Consider the following 14,539-nt stretch of genomic DNA (forward strand, 5'->3'; position numbering starts at 1 on the left):
TTATGAATACATTCATAGTAAAAGCACAAAAGCACAGGAGACAGTTTCAGGACAGGCATTATCTCTGGGGAAAGGGTGAGAGAAACCAAACCAGGAAGGGACGCTAAAGAAGTTTTAGCTACCTGTTCTTTTAAAGTGAGATAAATAGGGTAAAATATTAACATCATTAAAATATGGGATCATGGGTACATTATTTTCCATACCTTTTCATGAAATCTAAAACACCAATAAAATTCCTAACCTACCGGAAACAGGCCACAAGCCTGCCAATAACAAGCCACCCACAGAAACTAGTCAAGAATTTGAACTTGCTACGAGGACAGGGCAAGAGACCCAGTGTGAACGTGTTTTCCTGTCAACCTAACACCCTTACAGGACAAGAATGCCTCCTGTCAGAACCTCCGCCCTCCACACAAGCTCTGCCCTCACACCCCACTCGCCCCGGGGCCTCCATCACGCCACCGTGGCCTCCCTGTATTCCTGAACAGAGACGCCTCCAGCTCAGGGCCTTCTATCCCTGCATTTCAGGTCGACCTCCTCACCTCCTGCACGGCCTTGCTAAAATCTGACCTTCTCGATGACCACCCTATTTAAAATTGCAAACTGGGTCCCCAGAACTCCTCGGCGCCCACCTTTCCTGCTTAACTTTCTCCTGGAGTACTTACCACTTTCTAGCACGCTGTGTCATTTACTTCCCTCACGAGAAACCCCATAAGGCAGGAATCCGGGGTGTGTTTTATTCTTGGATGAATCACAAGTACCTAGAAACAGCACCTGGCACACCAATAGCAGGCACTCAAGTATCTGGTGAATGATTAATAAAACTTTGTTTTCTACGCTACGGTACTCTCTGGGCCTAACGCAACAACCCACTCTGCTTCGCATCCCCAAGATCCCCAAGTATATACTTCACTCAGATGACCGCTAAGCTGAGGGGGTGGCTAGAGAGGCAACAGATAAACTGGAGAACGAGTCCTAAGCCAAAGCCTGGGTCTAGTTTCCACGTTTCCCTTTCTCATCGCCAGCAGAGCCCAGACAGCATTACTAGTGCAGGTAAGTCGTCTACCCAGGGAGCATGCGTCACTCAGACCCGCGCTCTAGGACAGGGCGAAGAATGAGTCAGGTAACTCTGCCAGCTGTTGGCCACTGGCTCCTTAGTTACCTCAGTCTGCGTGCCGGGTCAACAAGGCTGGTGCATCTGGTGCGGTACCCAGGTAAGTGCTGGCTATCTGTAGCTGCATCTATTCCAGATCACAGCATACTATTTCCAGTAGCACCGTCCAGGGAGGAGAGACCATGCTGAGCTGCTGCGACAGGGAGCTGCTCACAAGGCTCCACGCTGTGTGTACGGTAATGAAATATTTTCTCCCCAGAGGAATCAATTTATGAAACTGAAAATGACCAACACTTCCAAAATCTATTTCCAAAAATCTCTCTCTAGAGATAACAAGGATATATCAAGATCAGAAAAAATATTAAGGTACAATTCTGATTCATTAAAACAGGCTTAAATCAATAAAAATCAGATATACCACTTCCTTCTTGTTTTTCAATGCAAACCATATCAATCTTACCACAAAATACTATATAACTGAAGAGTGGAGAGCTGAAGGCCGATAATGTGAAATCTTTTTAAGAGTAAAGCTGATTTTAGAAGCATTAAAAAAGCGACAAGTAAAATTAACATATATCTCATACTCACAATGGAAATACTTTTAAAAGTGAAAAAACAAAACCACCCAACTGCTCCCCTTTTATTGTAACTCTTCTGCGTTCAACACTGCCCTCTAGTGTCAAATATCAGAAAGCGAACATCACACTTTAGTGCTCATTTTAGCATGCTCAAGTTAGGGCATCTAGTTTCCGCTACAAATCCCACCACAGACAGAATAAACAGAGTCAGGATGACCTTTATTATCTAGCGCATGTTAAATTAGAAACTCTTTTAAAAGGTATTAAATCAAGGACACTAATTCATGGAAATAGCTTTTAAATACTATAGGAATGAAACCTCACTACACAGTGAGTTAACATCTTCACATAAAATCACGCAATTTAAGAAAGACCCTGAAGCCAGCCTTGTTACCTGAGACTAATGAGGCCAGGAAGGATAGCGAGATTAAAGCCTCACCATCTGTAGACAAGAAAGTGCAAGAGGAAGTGAGCTGGGCTTGTTCTCTTGGCACGTGTATAAAGACACCGAAAAGTGTTCACGGAAAACAAGGCCTCACACACCTGCCAGCTCTGCCCATTAGTCTACCAGACTCCTCATTTTAGGAAAAAAAGCTCACAAAAATGGGCACCTTTGGTTGCTAAGCTCAGGAAATTTTCCAAGAAAAGAAAGACTTACCAAGGGTGGTGCCATCCTGCCCCATGATGCACTTCATAGAGGTGACAATCTGCTCCACCACAGGTGGTGACAGTGACGTGGCGTACACAGCACTATGAGAATGTGTTCGCAGATAGTCAATCAGCTCCTGGGGAGTTCACAGAAGAAGTCGTTAGAGCCAGTGCCGGCATTCGTGGGCAACGTCACTGCCTTTCTTCCAGGTGAAAGCGGACTCCTCCCTTCAATGGCACTGGAACAGGACGCTAACCAGAGCCGCAAGGTCAACCACCACGATCAGAGCACACTGTCAGCCACTGGCTCAGACACATGGCAACGTCCTCAGGCTTTGGTTTGTTTTTTAAACACAGCACAACATAGAAGAAAGAAAAACTAGTCTTAAAGAAACCTTCTAAATTTGGACAACATATCATTTAACGTTATAAATAGATCTACAGTGTTGAATTAAACAAGAAAGTGTTCGCATTGCTTTCAGATACATGATTGACTTCTGAGTATTACAGAAAACAGCATCTGTAAAGCCCATCCCTTCATTCCTGAATAAGAGAAAGTTCTCTAACACCAATTTTAAAGGCATTAGATATCCTCCAGATACACAGAGACTTATCAAATGATACAAATGTGGCAGAAATTTGCAGGGTCTTTCATGAACACTAAAGCCATCTCACTGAATGAGGAAAAACCTTCTCTGCCAGGTACAAGGATTTCAAGACAATCAGTTGTATATCCCTATTCTCTAATACATTTTAACTTCACTAAACCTTTAAATACAGCGTGCACACAAAAAAGCCTATGTACCCGAACCACATAAGGAGACACAAAACGTGGCTATAAAACAATGTGTCACTTCAAAACTACTAAAAATTGTACAAAAACCACAAAAGCATAAAAATATTCTACACCTAAATGATCTCTCAGAGAATTATTTTTCTGTCCTTTGGTTTAGCAACAAATCCTACCAAAAAGCAATCAACTCTCCAAAGTGAATCTGGTCCCATTAATAAAAATTTAATGTAAAAATCTATCAAACTTGACTAAAACCACTGACAATGGGTGTTCTCTAAAAGCAACCAATTATTAAGAGAAAGTCCATGCTTTCAGACTCCCAATGTCAGGTTTTAAGGAGGAATTCAGGACATTTATGAGCACCTATTATGTACCACATACAAATACTTGACATACACTGTTTTTTCCTAAAACTGCAGAGAGTTCTTCAAACAACAGTTTTGCTGAGAGAGAATTCACATACAGTAGTACTGACTTTTTTAAAGTCTACAATTCAGTGGCTTTTAGTATATTCACATAGCTGTGCAACTTTCATCACTATCTAATTTTAGAACATTTTCATTACCTCAAAAAGAAACACACCCGTTAGCAGTCACTTTCCACTTCCCCTATCCCCTCACTCTGGCAACCACTAACCTACTTTCTGTCTCTACAGTTTGCCTATTCCAGACACGGCATATAAAAGAAATACTACAATACGTGACCTTTTGGGACTGACTTCTTTAACTTACCATAATGCTTTCAAGGTTCATCAATGCACGGACACATTATTTTTTCAAACTTTACTACAATCTTACAAGCTAGGCATATTTATCTCTGTTTCACTAATAAGGAAGTTGAAAGGTTAAATGCTTTGCCCAAGGTCTCGTAGGTTAGCAAGGAAATACTCAAACCTGGGCCTCCGTCTCCACGGTTCAACTATTTACACCATACCACACTGATTCTCAAATGCCTCAGAGTTCACTATATATATATATTTTTTTTTATTAAAGAGTTCACTATATATTTTTTAAACTGAAAAATACAATGCCTTGTAGAACACCAGAGGTAGCAAAATAATCTTTTTTCTTCCTGTCTCTATGCTCACCCAAGATGCCTTTGAGCCCAAGAGCAGGGCAGCTGGGTCGCCTATCCCACTGGCTCCCATGACAACCCCACTGCTTCTGAAATTGTGAGCACAACCCAAACCCAACAGAAGACTGTGGCAAACAGGCAGCATCACTGTGTGTTCTTTCATACAAGAGGGTATTCTGTGTCTCAGACCAGCATGGAGTTTAGAATGAAGCTCAAATAAGCAAACAACAAACAATGAACAGAACCAGCCTTAGTTCATCAGTCACTCACAGGCAGCTGAAGTGTGAAGCCCGCTGGCACTACGAGCCTAAGCCACAAACAAATTCATGATCTCCACATCCCAGTTCATGGCCTTATCTGCTCAGTGTGGCCACCACATCGAGCAGCTAGTACCTTTATCCTTAACTGCTCGATTCTCATGGCCCATTTACCTTCTTGCCTCCAATGTATCCTCCAGAAGCACCAAAGCTCTTGGTGAATGTTCCCATCATAACGTCCACATCCTCAGGATCCAGGCCAAAGTAGTCCACCACACCTCGGCCTGTAGGGCCCAGAGCCCCAATGCTGTGAGCTTCATCTAGATACAAGTATGCCTTGTATTTCTTCTTAAGGGCGATCACTTCAGGGAGGCGGACGATAGATCCCTCCATGCTGGCAAAACAGGGTAAAGAACACGCCCACTGAGACCTCTCAACTCTCCAAATTAAGAGTTGGCCACTTTAGGATTATTAACTTTTTAAGCTTGCTGCTTTTCAAAAATGGTCTGACAACTCTGCCAGTGGTTTTAAACTGGCAAAGTAAGACGACGTCATGGCTGGGCAGATGTCGAGAGGAAAGGAGACTGGATCTTTTAAAACAAGCACCAGAACACGACTGATCTTAATTCACCACAAAGGGATAAAGGTCACAGCAGAGTCTTCTAAAGCTTGAATTATAGGCAACATTAGACTTTGCGTCATATTGCATATGTTATTAAAATCACACAAAAGAATAAAAAAAATTAGGAGGTAAGAGAATAAGTGCATGGGCTGCAAATAGGTAACCAAAATATTTCTTAAAATTAAATGGTGTGTAATTTGTTTTGACATATTAGAAAACACATTCCAATTCTTGCTCCTATGTATAAATTCCCTCTACAAACAGGAGGAAAACAAAGGACCCAAACAGAAGAGAGATTTGGAGACCATGTAGCATGACAGAAAGAATCAAGAGCCAGACAAAAAGACCTCTGTTCGAGTGTGAAGTCTGCCTCCAGGTGTTTTAGCAAGTCATCCACGGGTCTCCGTATTTTCCAGAGGGGTCTAGATAAGCGTTCCCTTCAGCTTGAAAATTCTATGAGTTTATGGGGCCAAATCAGACAGATAAGAATAATAAAGCAGGATTACCTATATATTCCCTCCACAAGGATGAGAATTTTCTTCCAGGGCCTTCGTGTGCGAGGCTGACCATAAACAATGGCATCTTTCAACAGCTTCTCTAGGCTTTGCATATCTACAGCACACAAAAAAGAATTTCAGCACAAAGTACTTTCCTCTTTCCTAACTTTATTCCAGAAATGAAAATACACATTTCTATATTTCTTATTCAGGAAGTTGGGTCTCAGCTAGCCAAGGACAGTAACATAACTAGAAGTGGGCAGAAAAAGACAGGGCAAAATGGGTAAGCTCCTGCTGGCCTGAATTAAAATCTTATCTAACACATAACAAATGTTCAAAACCATAGAAACTTGACTAAATGACTGTAGCACAGTTAATTCAGCTGGTTGGTATGCTTATGAAACGACTGATGTTTCATGTTAAATACCTTGCCATTCAGTTAGCTTTTTGTGTATTTATAGAATCAACTGTATCTTTAATCCTAGTGAGTCATTCAAAAATAAATGCATAAAAAAAGACTGAACAACAGAGTGTAAATAAACTACTACAAATGCATATATCTCCTAAAAAGCAAATATGGGGGGGAATTTAAAAATGCATGCCCCATTTCCTTTCACCTAGGATATATGCAACAAATGCTTGTCAAAAAGCTTTATCTTGGTAGCGGGTTAAAAAGACACCAGTCTAATAAAAATACACATGACTCTATGTGTTAAACAAGCTTGCAATCAGTTGAGATTATTTCATGGTTAACTTATCAGCTGTCTGTATCCAACTGAGTTCTTGTTCTCTGTTGGTCCTGAGGTGGTTAACAAGCCTAGAAAACTACATGGACGGTACTACCTTAATGAGGATCATAATTTTCCTGTTAAAAACAAATGCTTTGAAGACATTTCTTACCATCTCTATAGATGTCACACTTAAAACACTTGCTCTGAAATAATGCCCTTAAGGAACCCCGTGCCCCCAATCTACGCAACATTAAGTCTAGGGTGTACTGAATATGGGTAGGCGGCACCCCATCATAAAATCTGATTTTATACTCTTTACTGCTCATCACTGAAGGACGGGGTTACAAAGGTACATGATTTTGCTCTTTACATAAAAGGACTTTGGTAGAAAAGAGAAAATAAGGTAATAAAAACACATACCACAAACACAAAAATAATATGGCCAAAGGTTGTGATTGTATTTACACCTTCAGTTATTTATAACAAAACAATCTGTCTGCTACGTAACCTAGAGATAGGAGATGCTCCCACAGAAGTAAATACATCTGATTTGAAGCCGCTAGTCCTGCTGTAGAGGGCAATGTGTGGCAATCAGCAGGAGACAAGTAAAAATGTACTCATTGTTTTAGTTTCCTCTGTTTATAGACAGAAAGGAAGAGAAAAATAAATACCGGTTCAAAATTTTAGACAAAAGGAAATATCTATAGTAGAATGTTTGACCATATTATCTACTTAGGAAAAAAAATTCAGTATGTCTGTCACATTATGCTCCCCAAATCCTATGTAAATTAAAGATTTAAATAAAAATTATATCACAAAACTACCCAGAAGAAAATATAAGAGAACAACCTTATGGTCTTAGAATGGGGGAGGCATTATGCAAAATCTAAAAGTCCTAAGACAGTAAGTGTGATAACATAAACATTTTAATAAGCCTGCACAGCAAGACACTAAAAACAAAGTTAAAAATAAAACAAAAAATATTGTAACATAGGGTCTGGCCCGGTGGCCGAGTGGTTGAGTTCGCGAGCTCCGCTTGGCGGCCCAGGGTTTTGCCAGTTAGAATCCTGGGCACAGACATGGCACCACTCATCAAGACATGCTGAGGTGGCGTCCCACAGGCCACAACTAGAAGGACCCACAACTAAAAATATACAACTATGTATATTTGGGAGGAAAAGGAAAAATAAAATCCTGAAAATAAAAATACTGTAACATCAAAGAAAGGATAATTAATATAAAGGGCTCTTATAATCAGTGAAAGAGAAACAGTTTGAAAATGGCCAATTTACAAAGAAATACAAATACACTAACTGTATAAAAAGTCACTTGACACCCCTTAATCAAAGAAATAAAAACTAACATGTTATCAACTTACTAGATTAGGAAAGATTTAAATCTTTAGTTTTGGCCTGTGAGTAGATAGAATCACTGTCATGTTGTTGAGGAAAAATTTGTACAATGCTTGGAGACAAAATGGAAAAGTTCAAAAACTTCATACCCTTTTTTCTAAAGGATGTTTTAGCAATGCCTTCTGATGTAGATAAGGGCTGGCACTTGAACTGGAAAGTAAGGAGGTAAGGGGCACCGCCCACCCCACGAGAAGAGTGGCCCTGAGCTAACATCTGTTGCCAATCTTCATTTATCTATCTATCCATCTATTTACTTATTTTTCCCCCTAAAGCCCCAGTACATAGTTGTAAGTCCTTCTATGTGGGATGCTGCCACAGCATGGCTTGATGAGCACTGTGTAGGTCAGTGCCCAGGATCTGAACTGGCGAACCCTGGGCCGCCAAAGTGGAGCACTCAAACTTAACCATTATGCCACTGGGCTGGCCGGCTTCATACCCTTTTAACTAGGCATTCTAAGACTGCTAGGAATTTATCCCAAAGCACTAATCAGACCATTGAGCAAAAATGTGAGCGTGTGCAGTACTGTTTCTAAGTGGAAAAATTTAGAAATGACCTCGATGTCCAAACAGAGGGATGGACTGAATGAGGGCACCTCCAGACATTGCCCGCACCCTCTCACGAGGGGAGGAGAGAGTCACGCGGACTGTCAAAGTTCATGATGTGTTGTAAGAAATCAGCAGGTTACCCAACAGTGTTTAATAAATCCCTTTTACACAAAACAAAATGCTGTATCATTCTCATTGCAAACCATTTTAGACAAGATAAAGACAAAAGGAAGAAAGCTATGAGCATCTAAAACCTTCCATCCAGAGGCACAGACCTAACGTGTGGGGGTTCTGTCTTCTTCTACTTTTGTCTGTACATAAACACATTTTCAGAAAAGATGATATTAAACATACACTTTGGTTATCTTTCCTCTCTACATGTGAGTGTTTTAACTACGAAAGGTATGCGTTTTTATTATAAATGATTATTTTAATAATACACACAGATATTTCCACTCAGGGAGAAAAGTTTTGCCTTCGTGCCACCTTTGCTGTGCTTTTACGGTGTCTGTTCACATCTGTATTTCAGTATCTGTGTTTCATAGTCTAACTGCTGATTTGTCTCTAGTCTCTTCGTTGACCATCAGAGATCCTCAGATCAGGGATCCTGCTTTACTCATCTCAATACTCCTAGTGTTATGGCAGACACATCATAGGCATCTAGTAAATGTACACTGAACAAGTGACTTGCAAACAAAAAAGATGAAAAAGTTGACAGTCAAATAAAAGGAGAATGTTATATTTTGTACCAAAAAGCTTCCTTGAGCTTCTATTTTTATTCCAACGAGGAAGAGAATAACTTCAAAGACTGAACCAGGGGCCGGCCCCGTGGCCAAGTGGTTAAGTGCTCCGCTGCGGCGGCCCAGGGTTTCGCTGGTTCGGATCCTGGGCGTGGACATGGCACCGCTCATCAAGCCATGCTGAGGCAGCGTCTCACGTGCCACAACTAGAAGGACCCACAACTAAAATACACAACTATGTACTGGGGAGCTTCAGGGAGAAGGAAAAAAAATAAGATTGGCAACAGATGTTAGCTCAGGTGCCAATGGAAAAAAAAAAGATTGAACCAGAAGGATATTTTAAATGTTGCTACTTCAGCTTCATTTATATTGTCTATTATTAATGCAACTAATGTTACCACTGCTGAATATTAAACACTATGGCCAGAAGCGAATTCCATGACAAACTCACTGTTGTGTTTGAAGATTCGAATGGTTGCTCCTGAGAGTCTGGCTCCTAGAACCAGTGATGCGTGGTTCAGCTCATCACTCAGAATCAGGCAACCCTGCAAAACCACAAGCACAGAAGGTAAGACACCAGGGGGAAAGGTTTGCTTACACAAATGACGAAACGCTAAAAGCATTAATAATATCTTATTAAGGAAAGCTTTACAATAGCAAAACTATCCATTTAAGAAGAAAAATGTATAAACGATAATTTTTTCGAAAATTTACTTAGAAGTAGGTGTAAAATTCTAACCTTTTAATTCAATTTCTTTTCTTTTTTTTTTAAGATTTTATTTTTCCTTTTTCTCCCAAAGCCCCCCAGTACATAGTTGTGTATTTTTAGTTGTGGGTCCTTCTAGTCGTGGGATGTGGGGTGCTGCCTCAGCATGGCTTGAGGAGTGGTGCCAGGTCCGTGCCCAGGATCCAAACTGGCGAAACCCTGGGCCGCCGAAGCAGAGCGCGCGAACTTAGACCACTTGGCCACAGGCCGGCCCTTTAATTCAATTTCTTCAGGTCCTGTGACTGACTTACTATTCAGATATATAGCACAAGGTTTTTACTTACACCTACAATCTGATACATCAGATAGTCTCCAAAGGCTTTCAGTTCCATTGGTTTGATGGCATTCCACGTGAGTTTTGGTATGATGTACTATTTTATTCATGGAAAGAGTGTCGGGTGGAGAAGGCAGCTGAGGCAGTAATGCCTGTAAAAACAGTGCATTCTTTTTTTTAAATATTGGCACCTGAGCTAACACCTGTTGCCAACACTCTCTTTCTTCTTCTTCTCCCCAAAGCCCCCCAGTACATAGTTGTATATTCTAGTTGTGGGTACTTCTAGTTGTGGCATGAGGGACATCGCCTCAGCATGGCCCGATGAGCAGTGCCATATCCACGCCCAGGATCTGAACCAGTGAAATCCTGAGCCGCCAAAGCGGAACGCGTGAACTTAAGCACTCGGCCACAGGGCTGGCCCCGAAACAGGGCATTCTTCTTCTCACTCCTAACTAAATCCAAAGTCCCATGAGGATCCCACTCGTTAATCTTTTCCCCAGTGACATGGAGCGCAGGCCTCAGTTTTGCCCTTAAAATCCTTGAACAAGCATTACTTTTAACATGTAAACATGGGTTTCTGCTAACGCAACAAAGAAGTATGAAGCTCTCAGGGTTTTTATTTCTGCCTCAGTTCCTACTTGTCTACATCTCATGGGGCCCTTGAACCTGTAAGATGTGAACTCCAAAATACGTTTTTCTCTGTCAACAACGGCCTGAAAATATCCAATAAGATGAAAACAAAAGTACAGGGCAGAAAGCACCAGCATGCTCCCATGAGAATAAAAGGAAGAGAAAAGATATATAGACATATATATGCCTAATTATTAGAGTATTCTTGGTGGGATACTTAAGAAACTTGTAACAGCAGTTGCCCATCTGAAATTTTTACTGTGTGTAAAGTTTTTATTATTAAGATTAAAAAGCTACCTAGTTAAAAATGTGTAGATTACAAATGAAAAGAAGTAGAGTTGGAGGTACCAATATGGACTGATGGTTTTAAAATTTATATATATGTATACACACACAGATGTGTGTATTCATGAGTTAGTATACATGCATATATTTTTCTAGCTCTATTAATGGGGGGGTGAAAAGCAGTGATACCCCGTCTCAATAAACACACCAGACAGTGGTTTCTAAATACCAGCCGCCAATAAAAGGAACCAAGGCTCAGTGGAGAACTGGTTGACCCCAAGGCTAAGCTGGGGAAAAGACAGCCTGGAGCATCTTGTCATGACAGAAAGAAAGTATTCTAGGGAAAAAAAAGGCTGGGTGCATATTCAAAGGGCATAGGAGCCCACCTGAAGGATCTCCCAATAGCCAACACTGGAACGACTTGAGCAATAAAATAAAAAGCAATCATGTTGGACCCATATAACAAAATATTCATGAACTCATATTGATAAATAGGGGAGAAGCAACAACTGCTTCTTAAAAGAACAACTCTTCCTTCAGAAGGATCAAAGTTATAAAGACAGGAACTGTCACAGATTGCAGGAGACTGAGAAAATACAACTAAATGCAATGTGGACACTTGACTGGATGCTGGAACAGAAAAATGCTATCAGTGGAAAAACAGGTGAAATTGAAATAAGTTCTGAACTTTAGTTAACAGTATCATATCAAGGTTAATTTCTTAGGTTTGACAAATGTTCCATTGTTATATAAGATGTTAACATAAAGAGAAGCTGAGCCAAGGGCATACAGGAACTCCCTGTACTTTTTTGAAACACTTCCGTAAGTCTAAATTCATCTTTGAAAATAGTGTTAAAATTGAAAAGAATGAGAGAAACCAGGAAAAAAAATAAAGAGAGGCTGAATTTCTCTTCTGCAAGTCTTTAAATCCTTTCCTTACCACTCTGGGTAGCCCACTATACCTTAAAAGGTAAAGCCCACTACACTTTCCCTCTACACAATTTCATTTTCTTCTCTTTCTAATTTTTTTTTCTGGCAAAATCTGCAATATAATTGTGCTTTTATTATATATTTATATATATGTATACACACAGAGATGTGTGTATTCATGAGTTAGTATACATGCATACCACCTTTGTAGACAGCCTTATTCACCATTTCTATGTATCAATCTTTTTCTTCTAATCTACTATAAGGTTCTACTATATTCTTAGTTCAAAATTAAAATAATTAGGGGCCAACCCCGTGGCCGAGTGGTTAAGGTCGCGCACTCTACTTTGGCGGCCCAGGGTTTCGCTGGTTCAGATCCTGGGTGCAGCCATGACACCGCTGGTCAGGCCATGCTGAGGCGGCGTCCCACATGCCACAACTGGTAGGACCCAAAACTAAAATATACAACTGTGTACTGAGGGATTTGGGGAGAAAAAGCAGAGAAAAAAATAAAGATGATTTTTAAGAAAGTTGAAGATTGTATTCTCTAACAAAAACTGCAACAAAGATTGTTAATAAATAAAATAATTAAATGTCACCAGTTAACATCTAAGTGCTTAATATGTTCCAGGCATTATATTAGGGGTTTTAAATGCATTATTACTTTTAATCTTCACAACAAATCTATGAGGTAGGTATTATTATTATTTTTTTTTTTGAAGAAGAAGAAGATTAGCCCTGAGCTAACTGCTGCCAATCCTCCTCTTTTTGCTGAGGAGGACTGGCCCTGAGCTAACATCCTTGCCCATCTTCCTCTACTTTATATGTGGGATGCCTACCACAGCATGGCTTGCTAAGCAGTGCCATGTTCACACCCGGGATCTGAACCAGTGAACCCCAGGCCGCCAAAGTGGAACACACAAACTTAACCACTGCGCCACCAGGCCAGCCCCAAGTAGGTAGTATTATTATCCCCATTTTACATATGAGGAAACTCCCGTTTGGAGGAGTTACAAATCTCACCCAAGATCACAAGCACAGTAAGTGACTCAATACAAAACTTCTGCTTCCAGAACACATGCTCTTAATCAATATACTGTCTCCCCCTGCATTAAGCTAAAAAAACAATCAACCACTTCACAAACAAATTTAGTATCAGATTCGAAGAAATACTGAAACTGGATTAGCTGCTGCCTTTAAGGGATTAAATGATATTTAATAACATTTCATCTATAATGTTAGATTTAGAAGAAAGATCTTTAAGGCAGTATCTTCCATGCCCGTACATAATAAGTCTAATTCAGGCCAGCCCTGGTGGCCTAGTGGTTAAGTGTGGTGCACTCTGCTTCGGCAGCCAACGTTTGGTTCCCGGGTGTGGACCTACACCACTCATCTGTCAGTGGCCATGCTGTGGTGGCAGCTCACAGACAGAAGAGGAAGACTGGCAGATGTTAGCTCAGGATGAACCATCCTCAGCAAAACAAAACAAAACCAAAGAAAAGAAATCCAATTCTAGATAACAACTGTTAGAGTTTATAAGGATACAGGGAGAAGCAGGACGAGACTATTTAATCCTCTAGTGTAAATAAATCCTAAGAAATTCCAAAAAGAATCTGAGGTTGATGTTGCCAAAACACAGGACAGCAATGTATTATAATCAATGTCAAGTCAAAGAACCATACATTTATGTCTTTCAAGGAATTTGTCCATTGCATCTAAGTTGTTGACTTCACTGGCATAAAGTTGTTCTTAATATTTCCTTATTATCCTTTTAATGTCACAGAATGTGTAGTGATGTGCACTCTCTCATTCCTGCTACTAGTAATCTGTATCTCCTCTCCTTTTACCTGACCAATCTGGCTAGAGATTTATCAATTTTATTCATTTTCTCAAAGAACCAGCTTTGGTTTCACTGATGTCTCCTATTGTCTACTTTCTAATCCATTGATTTCTGCCTTTACCTTTATTATATCGTTTTTCTGTTTGGGATCTTTGGGTTTCATTTGCTCATCTTTTTCTAATTTCTTAAAGCATAAGTTTAGATGGCTGATTCGAAACTCTTTTTTTCCCCTAATATAAGCATTTAACGCTACATATTTCCACATGAGCACTGCTTTAGCTTCATCCCACAAATTGTGATTTCACATTTCCATTTAGTTAAAAATATTTTTTATTTTGTCTTTCTTCTTTGACGCATAGGTTATTTAGACACGTGTTGTTTAATTTTCAAATATTCAAGGATTTTCTAGATAGCTCTGGGTTACTAATTTATAATTTAATTCCATTACGGTCAGAGAACATACTTTGAATAATTTCAATTCTTTTAAATTTGTTAAGGTTTGTTTAATGGCCCAGAAAATGGTCTATCTTGGTAAATCTTTTGCTGTTGTTGAGTGAAGTGTCATAAATGTCAATTAGGTCAAGTTGGTTGATAGTGTTTTTCAAGTTTCTATATCCTTGCTCATTTTCTGTCTAGTTCTTCTATCAGTTATTGAGAAGGGTGTTGAGATCTCTAATTATAATTCTCTATCTGTCTATTTCTCCTTTTGGTTTCATCAATTTTTGCTTCATGTATTTTGAAGCTGTATTATTAGGTGCCTGTACATTTCAAATTGTTATGTCCTCTTAATGAATTAACTCCT

General features: G+C 39.9%; 1 protein-coding gene across 1 annotated transcript in view; it reads right to left on the bottom strand.

Annotated features, from left to right (window-relative positions):
- Positions 1–14,539, bottom strand: part of SPTLC2 (serine palmitoyltransferase long chain base subunit 2) — a 99,844-nt gene that overhangs the window by 48,998 nt on the left and 36,307 nt on the right. The window contains exons 6-9 of the mRNA XM_046647329.1: positions 9,464–9,557; positions 5,593–5,698; positions 4,639–4,858; positions 2,351–2,477 (exon numbers count right to left, since the gene is read on the bottom strand). Coding sequence (XP_046503285.1) covers positions 2,351–2,477; positions 4,639–4,858; positions 5,593–5,698; positions 9,464–9,557 — 547 coding nt within the window. The remainder of the gene's footprint in view (positions 1–2,350; positions 2,478–4,638; positions 4,859–5,592; positions 5,699–9,463; positions 9,558–14,539) is intronic.

The sequence above is a fragment of the Equus quagga genome, chromosome 20 (genome assembly GCF_021613505.1).
Source record: "Equus quagga isolate Etosha38 chromosome 20, UCLA_HA_Equagga_1.0, whole genome shotgun sequence".
In the NCBI taxonomy this organism is placed as follows: domain Eukaryota; kingdom Metazoa; phylum Chordata; class Mammalia; order Perissodactyla; family Equidae; genus Equus; species Equus quagga.